A 26363-nucleotide genomic window follows, 5' to 3' on the forward strand; every position below is an offset into this window, starting at 1 on the left:
AAAGAAAAAGAACAAAATAAGTAGTGATTTGCAACACCAACCTGTCCTTATCTTTCTCATCTTTCCCAACAGAAGAGTCCCTTTTTTCTCGCTCTCGTTCTTTCTCTTTCTCTCGTTCCCGGTCTCTATCTCTGTCGTGACTGTTGGCAGAGCTGCTTCTTTCAGCATCTGCCGATTTGGGCCACTGTGGAGGGGTGGGGAATGAAGGTGGTGTCCTGTGTAACCGATTCCAGGTATCGTGATGGGGACTACTGAGTCCAGGCAGCCCTGGACCCTCTTTGGGTCCAAACATACTGTTTGCCCCTGAAATAAAAACACACAAACCATCAGTTGTAGACGGCCGGGGGGGGGCACTTTGTCTTCTGTTCTGTTTTCCCAAACTGAAAGGTTAATGGTAGTTTCTACTACTGATGTGCAATGTTTGTCATGGTACTGAGTCCAAGTCAATGACCCAGAGGGGTCAAGAGCTATGAAATACAAAGCATGCAATGGAAATTGTATTTCAGAAGTCCCGTTCAGCCAATGATGAAATAAGGGAAAGGAAATGAGATATGGGGATAGAATTGAGATATAAATAGAGTGTTTAGTTTGTGAGCACTGCGAAACCAATTAATGCAAGACCAATGCTGAACCAGTTGGCTGCAAGGGTGTGAATTTGGCAAAAGCTGCTGGTGTACGATTAAACCAGATTGCTGTAATGCCTGCCTCCCTACTTCCTTAAACTCTTATTTGGCATTTTTTACGACGCTAAGTGCCTTTTCATTCCCTGCTTTTTTATTCTCCCTGCGCTCTCTGTGGTCCAGAGCTAAGCTGAGTCGAACTAGAGGCCGGGGGCCGAGGCTTACCGAGGGTTGGGTTGCCTAATCCACCGAAGGCACTGGTTGAAAGGTTGCTGAGGCCGCCAAAGGTACTGGAGCGACTGAAAGGATCTGCAAAATGCCAAACAGGGATTAGCGACGCGGGGCCGGAGGTGCACGACCATTCCAACCGGCTTTTCTCTTACAAGCCAGCTTTGTTCTTGCGTCACTGTTACTGCAGCTATTCTAACTCCCTGGGGGTTGTTTATTTCTCCCAGTAAGACTGTTGGAGAGTGTTCGCTGGCTGCAGATTAAGCAGCGAGAGGTGCTGGCGTGAAGAGCAAACCTGATTGGAGTGCAATTGCTCGGGCACCTTTGTGGACAGTTTGAGTTGTCATATGTAGAAAAATGTGTCAATGTAAGCTAGCACATCTTACTGATTTCTCTCTGATTACTTTGGGGCCTAAGTATTTATGAACTCAAACTGCATCGACTCGAAAGCGCACTGTGTTAAAGCACCATTCAGCACTGAACCCAAATTACTGATAGAAATTGAGGGGGAGCACAAGTGCTTCAATCCTTTTCGAATTAAGTACAGGAAACTTCCAAAGCCCAGTTAAGGAAATTGATGGTAAAATATGATGTGAATTCAGGTAAATTGGGACTGTTTTAGGCAACCTAAAGATGGAGTTTAACAACCCACCCTTTGGGGAATCATCAAAGGCATTTGATACCACGCGAACAACTTATTCAAAGTAACGCCATATCGTGCCTAATTCTAGATCACATTTTTTCATCAAATGTTTTTTATGTTTATTTTATGACATTTCCAAAAACTTTTGCTAGCTGAACAATTGAAACTACACAACAGGAACACATCAGTACAACATCCAGGCAAATATGGCTAACTGTTCCAATCAAAATAACAAAAATAGTACTTAAATTGTGGGCTACTTACACTTACCTGCCAAGTGGCTGGGAGGCAGGAAGCCAGTGTGGTGAGGTGATGGTCCATATGGTGATGCCGCTGGATGTCCTGATCCTTTTAAACACAGCAGAGAATCAGCATGATTAGTCCCATTACAGACAAACTTCACAGAAAAGTACTCTTTATACAGTGTAATACTTTGTATGAGGCCTGAAAGGATGTTGTAAAAGTGATGCTTTAGATTAAGTGTTTAGGTTGCGTTTGAAATGGTCAACTGTCTATTCAGTTTGACCTATCATTTGTTTGTGTGTATCATTAATGAAGAAACCAGTTACAAGCTCCTTCATGACACAACGCAGCATTCTTAATACATTCTAAAGGGCAAAAGCCCTCGTGTTTCCACTCAACAAAGAATGACCAGTCAATTACAATAGGTAAAAGCATTTATATTCATGCCTGTAGCACCAGTGTCGAGCTAAGACAACATTCAAAATAACACCATGCAAATCAGTAAGCAGTGAGCTAGAGAAAGACATCCAAATAAATTTTTTTACAATGAACCCATGCCAATATAGAGATTGCAGTACAATTTACAAAATAACCTAACTAATAAGTAACCTGTGTGGGCTGTACGTCAGTTGTGTTGTGTTGCTGTAGCTCATCTGGTAGATCATGACGTTAGCAACGCCAAAGTTATGGGCTAGATTGCCAGGAAATGCATGTACTGATTAACAGTCGCTTTGAATAAAAGCATCCGCCAAATGCATAAATGAGTTTAAAATATATTCTATAAGTGAATCTTTAAGTTTAGAGTATCTGTTAGTGGTCTGTTCAAGTAGGTTTTTAGCAAAATCACCATTATGCATATCAATAAGAGCAATCAACAGTATGTTGGGTTTGTTTCAGGAACGAGATTAACATGATCCACAGGCTATTTTGTATATGTAATCTCTATATTTATGAATAAAACAAAAGAGCATTCATTGAAAAAAAAGTTTTTTCTGTACATTATATGTCAAAATGGTGCCATGAATGATGATGAAAAAGAATTAAATATATTTCCAGGGTTTTTATAAAAACACACACCTGTTGATGAGAAGAGGGGTCTGGCCAGATCATGAGGGTAAGGGAACCCAGGGAATACACCGGGTGCCGGTGGACGGCTAAACAGATCTAGTTTTCCATGCATGTCCAATTTGTGGGGGTCCAAGTGCATCTGCTATTAAGAGACAAACATTATTTTTAGTTAAGCGCTTAAATATTTACAATAGCCATTTGGGCATAGCAGAAAACCCTTAAAACATGTTTTTTCTCTATTCCATGGCCAATACAGTCTGCTTTTTGGTATTTTTGTATTTCTTTCTATATAATATTACAAAAACAAAAGACTTCTAAACTTTCCCTCGGCTTCCATATGATAACTTACTTTCATCTTCTGCTGATGATGGTAGATCTGCCAGGCGATTTGAACATGCACCGCACACCATTTACCAGGCTTCTGACATGAGCAAAGAGAAAAATTCCAAGCATTAGCACAAAGGCGGCTGCATTTATGGTGAAAATGTAGGGATTTCGAATAGAGTGAAAATATGATGCTTACTCTTACTGAAGACCTAAAAGGATCTGTTATCTATGAGAAAACAGAGTCAAGAAAGAAAGAGATTTTTTTTAACAGTTCACGTTAAAGTTCACGAATCACTAAAACTGGTCTTTGGATGGCTTACCCTTGGGTCCTTTTGTAGAAGTGTGTGGGGGACAGCTCCTGGTCGTCCTGCAACATCTATAGGGTTCGAAGCCTGGGAAAAGAAATGACGACAGGACTAATGATCAACACCGACATTATGGTCATTATTTATTATAGTGCAATGTTTACGAGATTAAAGCGACAGTTCAACCAAAAACGTCATCATTTATTTACCCTCATGTCATTCAAAATCTGTATATGATTCTTTCTTCTTTGGTACACAAAAGATATTTTGAGAAAGTCTCAGGTGTTTTGTGTCCATACAGTGGAAGTGAATAGGAGCCAATGCTGTTTGGTTACCTACATTCTTCAGAATATCTTTTGTGTTCCGCAGACGAAATAAAGGCATACAGGTTTGAAACAAGGATGAATAAATTATGAAATAATTTTCCTTTTTTGGGCACAGTGTCCCCTAAAGGGCTCAGCATACTACATCGAAATCGAAAAACGACCGTCTGTGACCTGATTTCGAACAAAATCTGGTCCAAACGACAATTCGTTTCACTAGTTCGCCGCAGCAAACCAAACAGAACTCTCCGGGAAACTTTGTGTTGGCCGGTAAACACCCTCGAGCCACCATTGGTCCATGGTCATTACGTAATAGGTGGGTGTGTTATGTAGTGCCACCTGGTCTGTGGGAAATAACGCATCGTTTTATTTGCATACGTCATGTAAACCCCGCCTCCAAAAACAAAGGGGTGTTGGATTGTTCGAAAACACTATTCCGTCTCTCAACGTTTTCGAGCTTCGTTTTACCCAAAACGCAGAACGAAAGCGCAATTCGCCTGGACTATGCTGAGCCCTTAAGAGTATGCACTGACTATAATTCAACATTATACAATCATTAGAGATCTAAAAAGCTGGCCATGTTCCTAAAAGTCTAAAAATGCAACCAGACTGTGTATCCAACACACCAGCCAACAGCTACCCTTTCAGGCCTGAAAACAAAACCTCATTTGATGGTTGTGTACTGTGAAAATATTTAACGGTTTAGCTTGTCCAAAAATAAAATGACCTCCTCACATATTAACTATGGCTTCTGCGTTCCGATTCATTCGTGAAGTCATGCGACTCATTATGGGCAAAGTTTTCAAAATTCATTTCATTCCCACGTTTCATCATTAATCTCTTAAATGGTACACTTGCTCGAACAACAGCACCTTTAATGGGCATCTTGCACAATAGAGAGTGTTATTTGAAAGTTTCATGGAAAAAGGATTACACGACTGAGAGGAAACCATATTACACACACACACACCATCTTGTTCAAGACCACAGTGCTAACTATAAAGTTAACACAAAAGCCTCCAGCAGGTCATTGAGCCTGTAGCTCTTTGCATAATCCATTAGAGAAAGAGGCAGAGGAGGATTTCTCAGGCTGTCTGCAATATAAATGCAGCTGTGCGGCATCTGAAGGCACTCTGAATACTAATGGTAAGAAAAGGCTGGGCTAGGAATCAGGAAACATACGAGAGTTCTACTCGCTGATAGACTACACAATGTTAATGATACTGAAGATACACTAGGGATGTTTTCAATTAACTTAAAAGAGCACTATTCACTTTTACACAAAATATGCATTGTAAACTGTGTTTTTTCTTTATCGTCTGCTAAATTTCGGCAAATGGTACATATCCAAATCATGGTAGTACCATGGTACTTTTAAGAGTCGGAAAATGCGAAACGCCTGACCACATGTGCTCTAACTGGTTCTTCCCAAATCAAAATGATTTTGTCTACATTCCCACATGATCAGAGTTCACAGTATGAACTGACGTCTAACCTTTGGCTGGAAGGCGCCTTGCAGCGAACTGAAGGGTCCTGAATGTGGAAGCAACGGAGGCATGCCTGGCATCGCTGGCGGGTAGGAGGGAAAGAACTGCAATATAAAGTTTACAAAAGTCTTTACTTGCAATCAACTGCACTGCTTTGAAGTCATCATTCCCAGACAACGTTTACAAATGTGTCTCGAAGTCCAAACAACGTTTACATAGTCATCTCTTTCATCCACAGTCAATCCAAGTTACTCAGTCAAAACAAGTGAACACTTACGCTTGAATGTCTCAAGAAGGGATTGTCCAGCTTGGGAGCGTATTTGTCGAACTGGAAAAGAAAAAAAGAGAGAGAGAGAGACGCAAATTAAAAACATATCAACAAAATCAAAGGCATCTGTGACCAAAAACATAAGAGGCTTTACTGAAGTGTGCTTACATAGTCAAATAAAAAGCAGATGAAGCTCAAATAAATTACACCCTTCTAATAAAACAATTACACAGTAAAACAGCCATTCAATGTCACATGAAAGAAAACCACTGCAACCGCAGTTGGCACAGGCTTCAGAGAACAGACGTGGAGTATGGGAATACACTCACAAAAGCCAAACCAGATCGCTAAAAAAATAGAAGGCACCCTTCACTTCCAATTACACTGATATGGGACTTCTTTTACATTTCACTTCATTCATAGTTAAGAAAAAAATCCTTTCAAGTCATGAGATTAAATTCGCAGTAAAATTTACAATGTGACTACAGTAAAAGTCAAATGAAAAAATGCAAGAAAACGTGCCTCCAAACTGCACTAAAATGACCATATACTGTTGTCAGGAGGACTGTGTAAATAAGACATTGTAACATCATATCATCATATTTAGCTCAAGACAACAGGAAGTTTCATTTTCAATGACTGGGACCCACTGGATTCCCCAGGAAGTTCTCAATTACTCTAAAATAACTTGAACTCCTTAAAGATTACTTGGATGTTAAAGTAAACCTACAAATCCTTTACAAACTCTCTTTAGTGTTGTTTTTACAGAAGCCCAGTCTCAGGTCACATGATGGTAATAAAAACAACAGTGCATGTGTGTGTGCATGTTTCTTGAAAAAAACATTGAACAACAACGTTACTCATGGGGTACATTACATACATCTATCACATCAATTGTTTTTATCCTGCAAGGAATGATTGTGTATTGATCATTAGGCAAAATCGAACTCAGGATGAGAAATATTGCTGATGTGGTTGTTACACTTTTGCGTTTCTTCTGAGGGCTACACGTCTGTTTTATGGTTAACACTTGCTGAGTAAATACACCAAAGGTTTATGGTTGCCCATAAAAAACAGTGCTTCATAATTCACAACTCCTGTCAGTGCTTTATAACAAACAGCTTTGCTACATAAAGGTTCAATATTACATCTGTAAACAATTAAATCTTTATATTGTTTTTCAAGAAATGGCAGAAGGGGAAAAACAAAGACATACAGTGTTATTATTATAACAATATTTTGCTGCCCATACTCTCAACAATGCAATATATCTATACCTCGGTAAAAATCATAATAATCACATGATTTTGAAAGAAACAATGGCAGTTTGGAAAATGAGACCTTGTACCTTGCAAAATATTTGAGGAAGGTGTGGTGTTGACTTTATCATCCAACACTAAAGATAAGACACACCCCGTAAAAACGTTTTCATTTCATTTCATATTATTTTTTCATAATCTACAATATTTCAGAAGTACAGTTGATCATGACGAAAGAAATCTTTAACAAAGAAAGAAATGCAAGCAGCAATCTAAAAAACATACAGTACGTTATGAGACAAATATGTAAGCAGATTTAATCTTTTGAGATGGTTATCAATGATTCAAAAATGCTAAACAGCCTACCAGTCTTTTCATCTAGTGCTCTGACGGAATGAGAAATATCTTCGGGACTGGTTCGTAGTACAGATAATATGCAGATAAGACGCTTTCAATGTGTTTCATATGACTGGCTAACTTTGAGCAGCTTTATGTGAAATCTGATTACAGCCTGCCAAAGTTTGCCTCTAATAGCTGCGTTGCACACGGAAGCAATTACGCTTTATCAAAACAACCCCGTTGATGTCATGACTTTCATCTGTGGTGAGGTCATTACGTTTCGACCGCAAGCTTCGAATGTGTCACGAAGAATGAGTCCTGCCTGTACCTCAGTCACGCCACAGGGCTCGGTGTGCCTCGAGCAGCCCCCAGCACTCAAAAACATCATCATTCTGCTCATATGAAAGCAATAAAACATCCCTGGCGCACACTATAAAAGCCCAAGACTATAGTGTGCTGTTTGGCATGTTGACATGGCAGCAAAAAGGGTTTTTATTAGGGGAAAAGCTACAAAATTTGAGGATGTCATGGGACAGCAGTTTATCCTGTTAGGGTGATCGGTTACGTCACTGAGATAGTGCTGTAAAACTCTTTTAACCCCTTGGCCTCTGTTTAAGAAAAAAAAAAACTTGAGCCACGGTAAATGACAACAGTTAATTAAGAATGCTGATATTTAGCATAACAGCACTGGGATGCTTCACGGTTTATAATGAAATGCTTGTCTGTGTTCGCCACGTTCCAGACAGTCTGCCATTGGCTCTAAAATGTCAGGATTTTTTGACAAAATTACTGGGCATTACTTGACTTTAACTTCCTGAAGTTTGGTATAAAACATGTTCAAAATAGAAGAATCTTCAGGTCACATTGTAGGGACTTGTTTGATCTAATCGGGGGTATTTTTTGAGGGGGGAGTAAGGAGGTAGGAAGGGAGTAAAATCTATCCGTTTTTACTTATCCTCACATTTCTGGCTGGGGTACGCACCAAGGGAGGTGCAGTGGGCGGCCCAATGATGGCTGCTGGGGGCAGACTGGCAGGGAAAGGCGTGAAGGTGTGCTGATGCATGTGTTGGTGCTGGTGCATATGCTGATGTTGGTGAAACTCGGCCCGGAGGAGCGACACAGGGGCCAATGGCGACCCTGTCGCCCTTGGCGCTGACCCCCGACCTCGCTCCGAGCTCTGAACCAGGAAGCGGTTGTTCAGCTCCTGCCGCAGAAGATCATGCTCTGCAAGAAAGGAAAGCCATGGGGAGAAAGGAGGGAGAGGGAGGAGGGAGGGGGCGGAGACACGGGAGGAAAGAAGAAGGCACGGGCGGCCAGTGAGTTTTCACAACAGCGGCAAGAGGAAGAGAAAGAGGGTAGTCACCTGGCTTTCTCTGTTTCTCCAATTCAAGGTGTGAGGGTTTTCTACGTGAGGACTCATTGGTGGAGGTAAGAGAGTTGCCTGTGACAATGTGCCAATCAGAATCCCCGAATGAGGCTGGCAATACATGATTGGTTGGTTGAAAGAAATCAACAGGCTGGTATCTAAAGACAAGAGAGAACCAAGAGTCACCTCAGCAGAAAACACACACACACTTGACCCGAAAAACACAAACTCTGAACTCTGAAGAACAGGATGTTCTTCAACTGTAAAGACACAGTACAGGTAGAATGTGCATTGAGGAACTTTCAGTGAACTTTTAAGAACTTGATGCTTTTAAAAGACATCAATTTATACGGTTGTGGATTTGTCTTAAAAATGAAACTCATTTTCGCCTTTAGTTTTCATAAATATATATAAAATTGGCAGGATGACGTTTGGAATTGTTTTGCAATGACTCAAGATATAATCTCACAAGGTGGAGGCTAAGGTCTGGTATTTATAATAACTGTGGGCCTATATCTCAGATTTAGCATCTTTTTTCGAAATGCCAAGATTTTGGCATTAAAAGCCAAGTTATCTTGACTGTTGGCAACAAAAAAATATACACTTACCGTATAAGGCTAAGATGAAGAAGGCAGGTATTATTTTCATCTCAAATTTTGCATTTAGTATAAGCTGTATCAAACTGGGCATTCAAAGAGGTATTTATAATAAACTGCTCAAAATGTAGTTACTGCTAATACCCAACACAACACACATTTACAAAGGAAGGCTTCTGGAGGATTCCGGATATTAGAAATGAACAGTCGAGCTCACTTCATTCTTTATTAAATAGCAATAGGAGCCAACTTGATACAAGTCAAATTTTTCATATGCTGACCTCTGATGCGTGCCCCATCTCGCCTCACTCTTGAGAAATCTTGAAAAAAATGCAATTTAAGAGCAAGGCTGTTGTTACTATATACTAGTAATTTCAAAATAAATAATTTGAATTAGTCAATATTTGTGAATAGCAAACTAGAGCTACAATAAACTAGGGTATATTTTGAGTACATTGTATTTTGGGGTACAGAGCAGCATACACTCTGTTTTGTACTAAAAACATACTCTTAGAGAGCTGACACACTAGAGTTTACTCTGTTGGAGCATGATGAAAAGGAACATGTAAGATGCATTTTGCAATTGTGAAAAAAGTCAAGTCGGTGATATCACACCTGAATTAGTCTCTTTAAAACAGATCAACAAATACCCACATAAAAGGTTACATTTAAGTTGCACGACCTTCATAATCTCTTGCAATTTTCCTGTATTTTCTTGTGTCTATATCTAGTGGAATCAACAGACTGACGTAAGCTCTAGTGTGTAGGCACTCAAACAAATTCAATCTTGATACCAATATGTCAAATTGTGGAAGAGAAGATCTTATTTCAAAAGAAACTGCTCATTAAAATATTCTGTATATTAGAACTATCTAACTGTGGTCTTAGAGGCCCACTGTCCTGCAGAATTTTAACACAGATTAACTCTTTTACCTGGATAGGGTGGTCCGGCAGGGTGTCCTGGCACCACCAGGCTGTTGGTCGGAAGGGTGGGTGGAGGAAGTGTTGCGGGGTTAGCAAACATGGCCGGATGGCTGGAGAGGTGGGAGGGTGAGTGAAGGGAGTAGTGCGAGGAGGGCAGACCGGCTATGGAGAGAGGCAGAGGAGGAGCTGGAGACGCGAGACGGCTGAGATGATGAGGGGAAGGAGGCAGGTGGTGTTTGGGAGGAAGAGTAGAAGGGATGTTGCTGTCATTTGGAAAGAATGCAGGAAAGAGAAACATTAATATGACAAGCAGATCTGAATATATGCTAACGTTTATAAACTCATACGCTTGACTGATGTTAGCATGTTGCTAATACACTAAAATTCACAAAATGCATAAAACATTGTTTTTTTTTCAGTACACAATTTAATTAAATACAAGTCTATTTTTCCACTGAGCTTGGCGCAATGCATTGTGGGATGGCTTTCAAGATGCTTTCATACTGCCTTTACTTGATCGATTATGGAGGTGCTCCATTTACCTCCAATACATGCAAAAAATGTTATTAACCTGATGTCGTGAAGACTGCTGTACGGCGAAGGATGATGATGATGACTGATGATTGGCCGACTGTGGTGCAATGGAGGTGGGACTCTGTGCTCCTGTGGATGTGACTGGTTCCTCAGGAGAGGAGGGGTAGGGATAGGAGGTAAAGATTCCTTCTTGATGCTCAGAGGGCTCGGGGAGATAGGGTGTGGTCTAGGTGGAGGGGCTGCCGCTGCAGCAGGGGCAGGAGACCCCGTAGGGGGCGACGCTGGAGTCGGACTTGAGATCGGTGGGACAAACGAAACGTTGTTACTCTGTTCCTGGCTTCGCTGAAGACCGGACACTTTGGTCGAGCTGCAAGTTTTGGGCCCGAGATTCTCATTCGTTGCCGTAACTGGAAATAAACGAACAAAAGAGCATATTGAAACATTTACTGATGTCACTGAAACCGTCGGTGGATTATGTGTAATTGAAAATGAAAAGCCTAAGTGTGCGTGTCCACTGGCAGTCAATTGCTGTGAAATGAAGGCAATGACGTCCGTCATAAGCATTTCAAAATCTGACAATAATGAGTTTCTGGTTAATTCAGTGCTTAAATCACATTGTTTCACATTACTACCTATAATTTAGATTTCAAATCTAGTTAGCATTCCTTCATTTAATAAACAATTTTCAGTGTGTACTAAAAGTCTGAAGACAATAACACTGCTGTACATTTTACAGACACACCCTCAAAGAAGCAGGCCTTTTGTAAGCATCACAAATCAAACACACATGCGTTTTGGACATGTAACCTATAGCGTGAGATTCATTTGCCAATCCATCCATTAGTTGGCAGCATAGCGAATGGCTAACAGCTGTGCCATCTGCACTAAACTGGCACATGCCAGGACACCAAACGCATCTGCCTTTCTACCTTCTTCTCCCAGGCTCCTTTCTCTTATCTCCCTTCATCGCGTTATTCCAGGTTTCATTTCTTGCTCTCCGTGGGTTTTATGAAGTGTTTAATCAGGTCATTTTCATGCTTGACTATAATCAGATGATCCAATTTTCTGCACGCAATCCAGTCAGAATGAATAAATCAGAGCTAATTAAAGTTAAATGCCGTTCCCATTCATAGATTTACAGAGCACACAGTCTGCCATGAAATAATTATGTTTCAATTGTGCTTTGAAAAGGGATCATGCACCCTTTATAGTGGCCTTTCAGAGTTCCTCCCTGCCTCGCTCTCCTTCACCCCTTCGTGAAAAATTTCCAGGGATTATTTTAGCGCTGCCAGAGTTTTTGTATAGAGGAACCTCTGTTTTTTTTCTGGATTAATTGGGGTGCAGTGCCAGAGAAGACGTGTCTTGCTTCAGCATTTGACAGAGCATACTTATTTTGTATTCAATATGGAAAGAACTTGGTTGAGAAAAAAAGTGAAGAGGCCTGTGGATATCTACTTTCTAGTTTCTAGTCATACCATTGATGCATTATGTAGCATTTAAGAAAAATGATTACACTGTGTCTACACCGGACGCGACTGGTGTGATGCGACATGACAATGGTTTGCTCTTAACGGCATTGTCGTGCCGCGCCGCATCCAGTGTGGACAAATTTTTTGTTCTATTGTCTTTTATTGTCCGGGGTAAGACTGAATAATTTCACAGACAGTATAAAATGGAAAACATGGGCCAATTACAGAAGAAAGCTCAATGTGGTGACTACCAAACAGTAAGTAGGCTACTTTCAATCACATTATTTGTAAAAGATGCTTTAGAAAATGCATGCACATTAGCTGGACCACTCAAAAAACGGTAAAAAACAGATTTGGTGTTTTGCTATTGAAACATAAGTTTGGTCAATAGTTTGAGATTTCCTGCCCCCTTTCAAATGTTCAACATGCCCAAAAGTCCATTGCCAAGATAACCATCAAGTGTACTAATCTGTCTCAAGGGGCTTTCACAAATCGCCATCCAATTAACATCATAGATAAATTAAAGAGCAAGCGCACAACTGCTACATTACCATTATGCATACTTTAATTGAAAGAGTGCTAAAATAAATCATAAAATAAAATGACGGAGAAAGGTAGAGCGAGAAAAAAGATTCACATAAGACAACATCTTCCTCAGCTCACTAATCAAACCATTAAACGCATCTCTTGTTCTTAAGAGCTTACTGCAATATCAAACAAAGACTATGAAAGCCTGCAGCAGACATACTCTTTCTCTCGCTCCCTGGCCATTAAAACCTCAGACCGGCGCTCTTAATGGAATATCTACAGCGTATTAACATACCATTTAATCATTAATAGATCCTACACCAATAATTGAGGGATAAAACACTAGCTTTTGACATTCCTTTACAATATTACCTTCGAGAATGTGACTCACGTATAATAAAACTGAGCGAAGGGCTGAGCAAAGGGCGGGGGTGTATGTTAAGCATGTTTTAAAGTTTTCTCGAAAAGATAATGGTTGGAATATGTTGGGTGTGGCCTAGTACAAGATTAGCATAAAAGAGAACTTCAAACCAAATGGCTTGGAAAGGTCTAAACGGATGCATTTTCGGATAACCCTGTCTGCAGCCTTTTCCAACAAAGCACGAAGAAGAAAAAATCGTCGCCCATTCATTGACGTTGCCTTGGAAACCAGTCTCGGAGGCATATATGAGTGGAAAATGCGGACAGTGGAAGTCAAGCTTCTCAGTTAGCAGGCTGTGGCACTTTAGGCACAATGGGTCCTGTGCTATCTCTTAATGATGATTCTAATGGGGCATAATGGCAGCCAGCAGGCAGGACAAGACATACAAGCTCTGCTTTTCTTTCTCATTATAAAAAAGGCCCTGCAAATGTGTCTGGATGTCCGCTGTACATAGCGGACACTCTTCTACACAGTCGGGAATCATTTTGCCGAAAATGTGACACAATGTCATTTGAAAAGGCACGGTTGGGCAGTCAGTGCGGTAATGTCACGCCATTGGCAGAGACCCAAATTTGGCAGAATTGTTAATATGTCAACCTCGGTGTAGACACGAAGGATTACAGATAGGAAAAGTTGACACATTAAAGAAGTGCGTCTTTCGATTTTCTGTATATTGTGACAGTTAGCCCTGAAATTCTGCCGAAGGAATCTTTTAATGAGAAAGCAGAGCCAAATAAACTCGTAACTCCGTTGGTTTCGACTGTGCTTCAAGGGAGAAATATTTCTCTGAGACAAATGAGCGGAAGGCTTCATTATTCAACGCCAAGGTCAATGGGAGATCTATTATGCCTTTTATCAAAAGCACCATATTACACACCAACCTCAGATAGGTACAGCCAGTGTTTAACTGACTAGACTTTAAAACCTCCTTAAGAAAATGTGTTTAAGCAGCCGTTGACGCTAGGGCATTGAGGGTGAGCCCAGGGCATTTAGGGTGAGCCAAGGGCATTGCTGGTTGCTTTTTGGTTTTGCATTTTGGGTGTTTTTAGCATTTCAGTCCTGAGCAAGCACCACTGATTAAAAGTAGGAAGTATTTTCAATAACTTAAGTACTTCTTAAATTCTCGCCATGCCACTTGTACGGCTACACAGCGCTCTTGAGCCTTGGACAGACTGGCATTTTCAATCCCTAGCATAAAACAAAAGAGACCCTTAACGCAGAGTGCAATCATAGCAGAGCTATTAGATGCAAAGACAAGAGACCCCTCAGGAACACCCACAGATTTGTCAAGGTCGAAGGTCACGTTCAGAGGAGGGAGCGACACTCCCTAAGGACGTGTTGGCATCCCTGTTCAGCAGATGACACTTCAGCGGACTATTGATCTACCCTCTCCCCCTGCTGTTTCTCTCATGATACAATCCCTCAAGGGACTTTGGCCTCAACACGTGCCTGCTGCGGCTCAAACCACCACCATTACGGGTGGGGGGCGAGTTCTAATGACGGATGGTTCTAGCAGAAGTGAGGTGACCCCAGCATCGTCCCACAGCTGTCCCACTCAGATATCCTTGACCTATGACCTCAATTTAGGCTTGACAGCCGCCTTGGAACATCTGGAGGGCTGCCGTACTCTACATATTATACACAGAGAGAAGAATGATGAAATTGTAGACAGATGGCTCTTGCTACCAGAGGAAATTTATTCTAGAGTTTTGAGAAATAGTTATCTTCATTTTAGAGGACTCTATCAATCTGATCAATCTGTACATGTTATAAAATTACTTGATACTACAAGCTGCGCATTTGCAGCATGAATGCATATATGCTCATATATAGGGCTGTGACAGTGGCCGTGACAACCGCACCACCGCGGTGGTAAAGTGCCATGACGGTGGCAAACTGCCACCGGCGGTAGTGCACGTCACTCTGACAAATATAGGTGTAATAAATATGAGAGTTGCGATAACGATTGCTAGTTGTAGCCTTTCAGTTGTGGATGGTTTTATTTAAAAGATTTTAAATTAACAGAAATTATTGGCATACGTTTCCGTTGGTGCTTTCGAGCACGGGCCTGCACGGCAAAACCCAGGTTATTCTGCGGGTTTTGCAATGGATCTTGTTGTGAATTGAACAGATACGTAAAATCAAAACTGGTTATGACCCGCTTGCTTAGTGTCGGAGCGCGCGCAGGTTTTGCCGCGGTTGCGGAGAGACATCTATTCATTTGCGCTCCTGTGCACCTCTTCTGAACGCGCATTTAGTGCAGCTGTACACATTTTAATCTGGACAATGTCAACAAGTAAGTTTTACATCAACGAGTCGGAAAAAGTAAAGTTTTTATGGCAATCTGAATAGGAAAGCCAATGTAGGTTTAAACAGTTTGTTTCAAATGGAATTGTTAAGGACTGTAAGGGTTAATACGCCACTGACTGAAGTTACTGCAACAAGAGCTTTTTTATTTAGTATTTAGCTTTCTTATATCATTTAAGTTTTCATTATTTACTGATGTTTATTTAAATGCTTTATATGCTGTTGTGTGCCGTTTCACTGATGGATTTGCGCGTTAAACATTGACGGATGTTTCATCCTCATTTATTTCAGATATCATATTTCAATTTCAAGTATTTAACAATTTCAAGTATTTAAATAAGGTCTATATTTCTCTTCCACTCGTCATGTGGTTGCTACACGCAAATATAATAATATAAATATTATTTATATAAATAATATATATTTCTCAACCACCGCAGTCGATTTGTCTATTCACCACCGCGGTGGTAAAAAACTGCCACCGTCACAGCCCTACTCATATATCAACTTCAACATATTCTGTAACACATATTTTGGGCTATATTAGCCCAGAAACCATAAATAGATGAATACAAAGGGAATCATACATTGGCACATTTACATAACGCAGTCGTATCGTATATCATACAGTACGCTGCCAAGGGCACCAGTTGGGATGCAAGCCCATGTGTGGTTCTGGATTAGGCCCTGTCCTTTTAACAATATTTTCAACCGTCTCCTGTTGCTCATGCAAATGGGAGATTATGGATTTACGTCGTAGTCTGCCTCTGTTTTATATTTAATAAAAACAGCTCATATGCAAATGAGGTCTTCAGATAAGTCAGCAGGGAATGCAAATTCCCCAAATGACCAGGGGCCAACGGTGATTATTGCGCACACGCACACACACACAAAGTCTAATGATACACATTGTGAGCTCATTTCCCTCTGTGGTATCTCTTCATCTTTACTGAGTGCCAAAAAATAAACATTAATGCTCAGGCAAAATGAACAAAGAAATAAAACCACAACTAACAAACTAACAGCCGCCTCCAGCTAATGAAGTCAATTTATGGAATAAGACACAAAAATTTATCTCCTGAGCAGGTGCTACATGGAGATCTGTCATCTTTTCACAGATTCGCTGCATTTAGGAAATTTACACCTCTTTACCAGTCAAATCCACCGAGAACTGCATTGCATTGTGCCAACCGAGAACAAAGAACGCCAAAACAACGCAACTGGGTGGGTTCTACGAGATGGTAAAAGAGATTCTGGCTTCCAAGATGCTAATTATTATTGGGAGTATGAGCTCATAGCTGCCAAAATGTGATAATTTATAGAAAGAGCATTTCATCTTTTGTACATTAGGGACGTGCAATATATGAGTAATCACATCAGTACTGACATTTTTAAAAAGGTTCAGATCAAATTCATTTGAAAGCGTCAGCCAAATGCATACATGTAAAATATCTGATAAACACATATACAGTTCTTTCTTTTGGACATGTTTAGCTTATAGCTCTTCTAGATCCACCTTCACTGAGATCTGACACGTAAAAACAGACATTTCAAGACGTTTTAAGGGCCAATGACAGCTGGTGCGAAGACATCAGTCCTCTATTTCCATCTCTGTTCAGGACAGGGTGAGGTGGCACCAGAGCTCTCTGGGTGTTAAGCTGCAACATGTTGGCTGATGAAGCCCACACAGAAAATCTGTGAGCGCCTACTGTTCATTTCGGAGATCTGGACGCTTTCCATGGCCTCCGTGAACCGCTGCTTCCCCATGCTGGGAACAGACTCTCACTGCACCCATAAGGCTCAGGCGGCATATGCCATCCTGTTCTATGCCATGCGCGATTACTGACGGACAGAGTGAAGAATGCCGGGCAAAATGTACATTTAACTTTATTTAGCCTGGTTAACAGTGTTGATTAGCAAAATAAGGTGCAGTCCCAGAGGAAAGTTTAATTGATCTGAATCTGCTCCTTGATGGTACATGAGACCTAATGACATTGCCAGTTATGTGATGGAAATATTTATTTTTATTAAAATACAAAACTAAAATGTAAAAAGTATAGAGCTATAATATGAAAAGTAAGCTTAATCGCTTCTTTTCTGAGTAGTCAAATCTGAGGGAAATCACTAATGTCTTGCAGAAACAATGGAGACATTAATAGCATCCCATTTGTGATTTTACTGTCCTATGGGATGACTTGAATAACAAACAAAATGTCCAATTAACTTCCTTTAATTGGCTCTAACTTTCAAAGCTATGAAAAACTGTCATTTTGCCATTGGAAACTACACTAGACACTCTGTCTTTAATAGTGCTAAAATGCAGCACGTCAAATGCATTCGTTTTTATGACGGCAATAAAAATACAAGCTCTTCACTAATCTATACGTGCCTCTGATGTGGGCTGGGCATTTCCAAATGTCCCAGATTGTTTGTGCCGTGCCACGTTGTGCCCAAACGGCTCATCATTTCATTAATTAGCTTGAGCTGCACGGTTGGCAAACGCGGCAGGCACGGCAGCAGCTGTCTGGATTGATTAGAGAAGAGGACCCAGCGCTGCAATTATCTAGATGACTGCAGACAATGGCTGTCTGCTCTAATAAAGATTCGTCTTACGGCCCAGCAGGGTGTTGGAACCAGCAGAGATTCAATACAACAGACAAATCGTGATTCCTAGCCCTTTGACATTTGGAGTCAAGAGCAAAATATGAGACCCACCCACAAGTGGCCACACACAACTGCAAGTTCTAAACAGTAAAGCAGTAAAACAACCTTCTTTGTTCTTATTTGAATAATGTGTATGAACATACACATTCTATACACTTACTCTACACATTCTATTAGGGTAAATAGATAAACGCATCCCCACGAGTAATATCTAATAGCGAGTGGTCGTCGGGCGGTGAAGCGAGACTGCCTGCAACACGAGAAGCAATGTGCAGTTAAGTATAATGCTGACGAACAGACGCGGGCTGGCTATATTGTATGCCTGTTGTACTGTACTAAAGTAATAATGTCCGAATTTGGCACATCAAGAATGGCAAGAATGCCTTTCCCATTGAGCGCTATAGTGTTTGCAGTGTTGCGCGCACCGCATGTTTACTTCTATTACAGCAATCGCAAGTTTTTCCATCACGTTATTTTAAATACTCTGATGCGCAAAACCTCTTCAAGAAGCTTATTTTACTGGCATGTTGATGAACAGTAAACCAAAAACTGCTGTGAGCTGCCAGTTTAAATCTTTACATTTATTCAATACACCAGGAATTTGTACAACTTGATTTTTGATAAAGCAAGTCAAAATAAAGAGAATTTCAGTAAACAAGTTTTTTTCTTCTTCTGAACTTTTTACTGTTCCTGTCACATAAGCATAGAACAATGAAAAAACACTTTAATGTGCCAAGCCATCCGAACCGAACCAAAGGTGAAAAACCGAGGTTCGTATTGAACCGTGGGTGAGCTGTATTGTTGCATCGCTACATTCTATACCTCCACACATTCTATACCCTCTATGCTATCTATACCATCTGTACACCAAAGCATTTGAAATATATAATTACTTTGTACCATGGTACGTCTGCACATTCTAAACTCTCTAAACATTCTATAGCCTCTACATATGATATACTATCTAAACTCTATACATGTTATACACTAAACTCTCTAAACATTCTATAGCCTCTAAACATTCTATACCATCTAAACTCTATACACTACATATTTCTGATGAGGTACGTCAAGGGTATTACAAAACACCATAGCATCTGAAAAACATAGTTACTAAATACCATAATCAAAAGCATAATTAAGTATTTTTATAACAGAACAGCAAAAAACTGACATTTTAAACTAGAAGAACAGCCAACATTATAGAACATTCTGGAATGGCATCCCATTCTCTCTCCGGTTCTCCTTCTCTGGTTTCCTTCAGGCCGGCTCTCAGCCTCGCTTCACAGGGCAGCGCCAGGCTCAGCATGGGTAATAATTCCACCTCAGCATGTCAGCTTTATTTAGCTGCATAATGCCCTTACAAACCCAACAATACCTCTTTGTTACCCTGCAGGAGAGCATCCTCGATTAGCACTGCCAGCTGCTTTTGCCCTGATTTACAGGCTGTACAGAAAAGCGGGAGGTGAAACAGGAGGAGAAAAGGCAAGGAATAAAAAGAGAAAAAACTGGCTAAACAACATGGGCTAAAGCCATTCAGGGTAGCGTGTATTTTGCCATGGGAGAGTATAAATAAAGGTGTTCGGCAACAATTCTATCAGGCATGGACCTGCTTTATACCTGTATCACACTAAGTGGATATAATATCATCTTTCAGCAAGTAACTGATTACTTTGTGGAAATGGATGAATGGGAATCATTCAACGGCCCAAGTAGCATAACACAGTTCTGAAAGAACTCTTGTGCTTTCTTGCCCCTCCTCCTGTGTACCTGGAACTGGATTTTCTACCACGGTGAACTCGCAAGAAGAATCGAAGTTTGACAGACCTTCTTTTGCCTGTCACACTTGACTTGTTGTTTTGACGTTGCGGCTATAGTGGCAAGGTGGTGTAAAAGCAAATTGTAAATATTTTCAAATGGATCATGTTCCTTGAAGGGCTTTTCACTTAACTGCTTGTGCAAAAAAAAAATGTGTGTAAGGAAACTTCTATGCTTGGTTAGTATGCAAGCACACACACAAACCTCACAAGACGGTGCGCATGTGAACAACCGCATGCATGCCAACACAAACATTTACTGACTTTTTTCCAAACGTCTTATGATTTCCCCCCTCCCTAATGACTGGCCTTGTGACTTCATTATGAAATATTACAGCCATCTCAAAGCAAAGGATATCTCCATATCTTCATGCCAAATTAAACTGGATAATCAGCTTAAAGCACAGCCGATTGTATCTCTCACAGTGTGACTTAATGGAAAATAGATAAAACTTTATTAAAGCAAAAGCATGACAAAGTCCAAGAGCAGATTGCAAACTATTCCTCTAAACATTCATGCGTTGCTTAAAGATGGGGTATCATGCTGTTTCATGCATTCTGACTTCTGCACACTGTTGAATGTGCTGGCTTCTCATGCTTAACTTGTTAAAAAACGAGTTGGAGGTATGACGTAGTATTTCTGTGCTTGATACACTCCCCCAGCACTCCAACTTGTTTCAGAAAGTTTTTTATAAATCTGGATCCCTGTTTCGTAACAGGGATCCTATTCTTTTTATTGGGCAATTCTCCTGGAAAAGCACGCCCATGGCAAAGTGAAACAAATAGCCCGCCCACACACCAACCGACGAGCGATAGGAAGACCCGCTTATCAAGATCGTTTTTGCCGATTAATCGGCACCGATAACGATAATTTGAACTATCGGCTATCGGCAATAATCCCCACCGATAGATTTTCCTGGTTGCGTATGATCCAGACGCAGCAGGGAAAGCTCTACTGTGATACGCAGGTAGAGAGTTCCGAGAATAGTGTAAAACAGTGACCTCTAGAGGTGGAAATAAAACTGACAGCCTGTTTGGTTTGGAGCTATACAGTTTATGGGCTGGAGACGCGAGACCACAGTCTGCACGGAGCGGAATACATCAGATGGGGGTTAAAAAGTTTCACAATGACAAGGTAGAGCCAGTTGCAGTAAAGATGATGTTAAAAAGTAATTAATTTATTAACTATATGCTGCATTTAATGGGGAACAGCAGTATTTTTGCCGACAGGGCTGACAGCGCGCTAACATTAGTAGCCTATTAACATTAGCTTAAGAAGTTATAACATGGTGACAAAAATACACACAGAAATGTTTACATTTTATTATTGTAACTATGGATGGGTATTTGTGAGTATTGTGTGTGTGTGTTTGCGTGTGTGTGTTATTTAAAAGTACAATACAGTTTGGTGGTTCAAGTAACGTGTTTATTGATGTAATACACTTCATTGCTAATTTACTTGGTGTGTTTTTTTTATTTGAAATAAACCATTAAAAAAACTATCGGTAATTAATTGTTATCGGTAGGTACTGACCACCTTAGTCAATATCGGTCGACCTCTATTTAAGATTAATATGAGACTGGCAGAAACTGCGTGTGTAATCCCATCTTTAAACAAACAAACAAAAAATCAAGGTTTCAGTGTGATGAAGATCTAGCTTACCTATGTTCTTAAATAGACTGTTTCCATATAACAGCATTCCTTCTTCCCACTGAAATCCTTTACAGACGTGTACAGAGCATATAACCTCTCATTAAAGTCTTTGCATTTGTTATTTTGTCATTTCTATTAATGCTTTCAGAAAGCGTAACGCTGGAACGCCACAATGGATCAAGTTAACATTGCAGAAAGATTTTATACTAGGACACAACACTCTTTTTCTTTTACTGAAATAAGCCCCAAACAAAACATTCATTGTCTCTCTACAATCTTATCAACCAATCTATATCCCTTAAGGTTTAGTTTACGGTAGCTAAAAATAAAATGAGGGAGTCTTTCATATTAGTCCTACCAACAGACCAAACAGAAGCTAAAAAGTGGTTTCAGAAATGCATCATTTCAACACCATTTGAAAAGCGACCGTATGAGTCTTTACAATAGCCAAGCGTGTCCTTTCATGCTAAATTACAACTCTGAGACCCTCCTATTGAACTTAGCTGGGACTGCTCAGGTCGGTCTGAAACATGGATAAAGACAAGGGATAAGGTTGCAAGGAAATATCAGGTTAGCTAATACACTACTTTATGCACCTTCAATCATGCAAGAACAGAGCGAAACACAACACCTCAATGGCTGTCAAGTTTTTTAAAGCTTAACAGAAGCCTGGACAGAAAAATAGAGGTTTGAATATGATACACATTCACAAGAAAAACCGCATCCAGAACTGACCGTCTACAGCCTTGTTTTCCTTCGCTTCAAATTAAACATGGCGTCAACTCGGAGTCTGACCGAGGTCTATAATGTTATAAACGTATGAAGCCAGACTAACCCATCTGTACAGACTATAAGCAGTACAGTGGCGAGGAAAGTAATAAAAGGCAGTCTTGAAGGGGCGAGGAAGGTTTTGGAGACGTGCCAGTAAAACTAATGGAGACAGGCCCCGGGTCTTGACCTCCAGCTCCGCTCGGGGGGACCCGCTCAAACATGCATGTCTCCTCTAATTTCCTGCTACAGCTCTTTCACACACAAAAACACTCACACATACACAATGTACTGCCTTACTACAGTCAAAGCAATGAGAAGAGCCATTTAAAATATGGTCAAAGAGCTAAATTCTTCCAGAATATACCACAGACTATGTACAGACATTGAATATGGCACTTCAGACTGACTTACAGTGTAATGAGGCTTATAATGTCCATTTTTTCACTAAAAATATATTATGTTTTCCGAATGACAGCATTTAAATATACAACATTTCATACTTTCACATGGTCATTGTGTCAAGTATGGCATTTCTAAAATAGGTCTATATGCAAAAAGCAGCTAAATGTACAATGTTGAATGCAAGATGATGTGTTTTGTTGTGCTTTTGTCTATGCCAAACCTAAATACAGCCTTTCAAGCAGAGGTCCATCTCTGTTCCCAATAAAACCTGTGCCATTGCAAATAAGCAACCAAAAGCCTCCCACAAAAGCAGCATTTTAAAGCCGGTATGAAAGGGAGACCCAGGTGGTTCATTCTTGCTGAAGAACCTCTGGGCCATACTAATGTTCTCACTGTTTCTGGTTTAAATTCATGGTGTTAGCAAAAGAAAATCCATAGCCTGGGGAAGATAATAAAGCATCTCAGCTGCCCATGTAGATGTTCGCCAAGACTGGGCCCCCTGTGCTCTGTGACATGTTTCCAATTTACTGCCAATCACATTTCAAGAGAAGACCTCCAATACTTAAATTCAAACCCCTCTTCAAACCAACAGGGGTTCATAACGTGAGCTGAATGCATTTGTCTAGCATATCTTGCCTAGAAGAAAACCCTATTACTCAAAGTTTGCCCTTTTATTTCTCAGGAGACTTACTGGACTTCTTAGTTATGTTTCATTGACATATCAACAAGTTTCAGTTTACAATTCTTGATAAGTAAAAATAGATACAAAAGAGAGTAATACTATAGAGCTACAAAGTTAATGTGGATAACATAACTCACATCATTCATTTGGTTCTGGGAGAATATGGCGAGAAATGAACTGAATTGAAATCTCAATATCATCAGATTAGCTTTAATTTATTCTCATTCTTGTCTAGCAGAAACAAGTGAGAAAGATCCCATTTGTGATTTTTATATTCTATAGATTGGAATTCTACATCTACAATGTATTTAGATGCCATTCTAAAATTCGTATGCACTTCTACAGCACTCTAATAGACAAGAGATGTGCTAGTTCTATACCTGCCTGTCTTTTCCACGTCTATTTCAATCCCGCCCCTCCGTGGCCCCTCACACATATGAGAGTCAGTGAGGTCTTCCTCTAAATGACTCTTCATAGCTGAGATCCACTCCTGGGACCCTCTTATCCGGTTTCTCCCCAGCGAGGCAACACATCAGCAGGGTTCAGCGTCCCACTCTTCCGCTGCTCTCCAACGTGGTGCTAAAATAACAGCCACTCTGGGTCTGAATGGGGCCGTTTGAGAGGAGGCTGTTAAGAGGCTATCCTGAGCTTGGCGCAAGAGAGAACAGATGCCTGTTTGATTAATAGAAGACCACACAGATTGGGGATTTCAACATTTTTCCTTTCCTTCTCTTTTCAGCAACAAGAGGCTCACGCCGAGCTGTATTTGCAAGTGTCTTAGCATAGCTCAAAACGATTAATGACCGTCTGAATGTAAAGTACGAGATCTTAGCGCAACATCTTTCACTGAAGAGCATCCCACTGCGGTTTGCTACCATGTGCTTATTTCAGGGCTAATTAGCTTAACCTCACAAAGCGTCTCGGAGCTGCAGGACTTCACTGTGATGAATGCAGATGGAATAACATGCCTGCGGAGTTACTTCAATGCACAGACACCCGTGTTCGTATACTTACACATTACAACCTGAATGTAAATACCAACTAAGGCATAAAAAGACTTGCACAATGTGAATAATACTTTACCATAACATACCACAACCACGTCGCAGTCCTCTGAACTCCAACAAGCGTGGACGTGTCTTTATATTATTCCAGGTCATGGAATTTTATTCATTTAACCTCCTTCCTGTGCTCGGCCGCAAAATTCCAGGCTTTATAAGATCCTTCTGAACTGGTTCCCGAAATGTCGAATCCATTACAAGCATGTTTGCAATATCCATCTAGTCTTGCGATTCGCCTCTGCCAGTGACTGAACATTATCCAAGCTTCATGTTTGGCTACAAGCAGCAACCATCTGGCTTTGCTAGCCAGCATAACAACGTTCTCTGCGAACAGCATCGACTTCAAACGCAGAACACAACGAAACAAAACGCTAAAGATCTCATCCTGGCATCATCTTCAAACCAGCGATAAAGAACGAAGCGTACATATTTGATATTCGCTGCCTATTCTAACCCCCTGATAAAAAACAGACTCCCCTGCTAAAAAAAAAGATCTACCCTGCAGCTAGACTGATGGTTATCCCATGCCTAGTGGAAATGATCACACTGGGGATAGTTAAAGGAGCTCCAGCAATCAACTCTTGAAAGCAACCGGTCATTAGCTGGCCCACGAGTGCTAAAATTACCACGCGAAAACACAGGCAGACTTCTGAGGAGGCCTGACCTCAACTTTACAAGCTGCTAGCCTCACTGTAGGGCTACTAGATCATGTCAGGAGCACTGCATCATCACCATCTGGTCTCAGGGTGGCCATGATATAGGGTTAGGATGGTTTTAACAGGCTTATACTGGCAGCCCTCGCTTACTGCGAGGTGTAAGCCTTTTTCTCTAAGGTGTTCCAACTGAGGAACAATGGCTTTACTTTATGGAGGACAAAGCTGGAATGGCTGGTCTTTCGCTTTCTGTGAAACATAAGCGTCAATTCTATTATTTTATGCCAAGATTAGATTTTACTGCAGATTTCCAATCTGAACACCTGTCATTCACAAAGTTCTACACATATCATGGCTCTTGAATGTTTGTAAAAACACACATTTGTGTAATTTAATAATGCTTGATCCGTGTAACCCCTTTACGGGGCTCTAGACTAACTTTTTGAACTGGTTGCACTGGTGCGCCTAACTTTTTTTCTTAGGTGCACCAGCACAAAAGTTAGGTGCACCCAAATTTTCGACCGCATCGCATTTTAAACCGCAGTTTTACAAGTTCACTTTTTTTTTAAATTGCTGTCCATATAGGCAATATTCACTTGTAAATGATTAACTAACAATCTGGTCAACATAAAGTTCTTTATTTGAAGCACAATTCTACAAGAAAGCAGGGCTCTAGACTAACACTTGAGAGAGGTGGCACCAGCCCTTAATTTGATAGCACCAGAGTCGTGGGGTGAGGTAAGAAAAAAGAATCACTAAAACTTCATTAAAATGTGTTTAATACATTAATAAATCAATTAGAAATTAATACAAATCATTGTTTATGATTGAATTATTTTTATTGTATATGTAAACTCTCTTTCAACACTTTACCATATTTAAAGCACATCTTTCTTAAAGCTACTTTCTTTATTTGTTGTGAACGACTCCTATAAGAGAACACAATTCCTTTAATATCAGTGAGTGTTTTTGGGCCCGTCCGTTGTTGTTTGATGAACATTATAAACGGAGAACTTTATTATGCTGCTGCCCCTTTAAGAGCTCGCGCAATATACTGGAACACGTGTTTTGTTTCCCAACTGTTTGGTCACGAAACAAACTGAATACCTTTACAAGGATTCTTGTTAATATGGGAATTTTTAGGTTATTTTGTGTTAATATGTCCGTTTCAGAGTAAGAAGGCGTGAAAGAGAACTCCGTTTAGTATTTTGTGCTCTGACTCTCTGGGCGCGCGCATCTCAAACAACCCGCGAGACCTGAAGGCTTTTAGTGATTATTCTTCACGAAAGCTGCATTGATACACGTTTGGCTTCTATCAATAGCGACTTACAAATAAATAGTATTTAGCGTGATGTATAACGTTTTGTATGCTTTGCAGTATTGTTAGAGATCTTTATACAATAG

At 40.5% G+C, this 26363-nt stretch overlaps 1 protein-coding gene across 11 annotated transcripts in view; it reads right to left on the reverse strand.

Moving 5' to 3' along the window:
• fbrsl1 (fibrosin-like 1) overlaps positions 1 to 26363 on the reverse strand; it is a 279207-nt gene that overhangs the window by 2441 nt on the left and 250403 nt on the right. For 2 of the 11 annotated variants that reach the window (XM_057352118.1, XM_057352154.1), the window contains 13 exons: positions 10568 to 10937; positions 10006 to 10259; positions 9354 to 9392; positions 8072 to 8334; positions 5522 to 5572; positions 5253 to 5348; positions 3450 to 3521; positions 3326 to 3355; positions 3152 to 3223; positions 2812 to 2944; positions 1756 to 1839; positions 846 to 929; positions 42 to 303 (listed from right to left, as the gene is read on the reverse strand). In XM_057352118.1, coding sequence (XP_057208101.1) covers positions 42 to 303; positions 846 to 929; positions 1756 to 1839; positions 2812 to 2944; positions 3152 to 3223; positions 3326 to 3355; positions 3450 to 3521; positions 5253 to 5348; positions 5522 to 5572; positions 8072 to 8334; positions 9354 to 9392; positions 10006 to 10259; positions 10568 to 10937 — 1810 coding nt within the window. Of the gene's footprint in view, positions 1 to 41; positions 304 to 845; positions 930 to 1755; positions 1840 to 2811; positions 2945 to 3151; positions 3224 to 3325; positions 3356 to 3449; positions 3522 to 5252; positions 5349 to 5521; positions 5573 to 8071; positions 8335 to 8473; positions 8635 to 9353; positions 9393 to 10005; positions 10260 to 10567; positions 10938 to 26363 lie in introns of all 11 variants that reach the window. The other 9 variants (XM_057352127.1, XM_057352146.1, XM_057352188.1 and 6 more) reach the window with 9 other exon arrangements.

The sequence above is a fragment of the Triplophysa rosa genome, linkage group LG2 (assembly GCF_024868665.1).
Source record: "Triplophysa rosa linkage group LG2, Trosa_1v2, whole genome shotgun sequence".
Lineage (NCBI taxonomy): Eukaryota > Metazoa > Chordata > Actinopteri > Cypriniformes > Nemacheilidae > Triplophysa > Triplophysa rosa.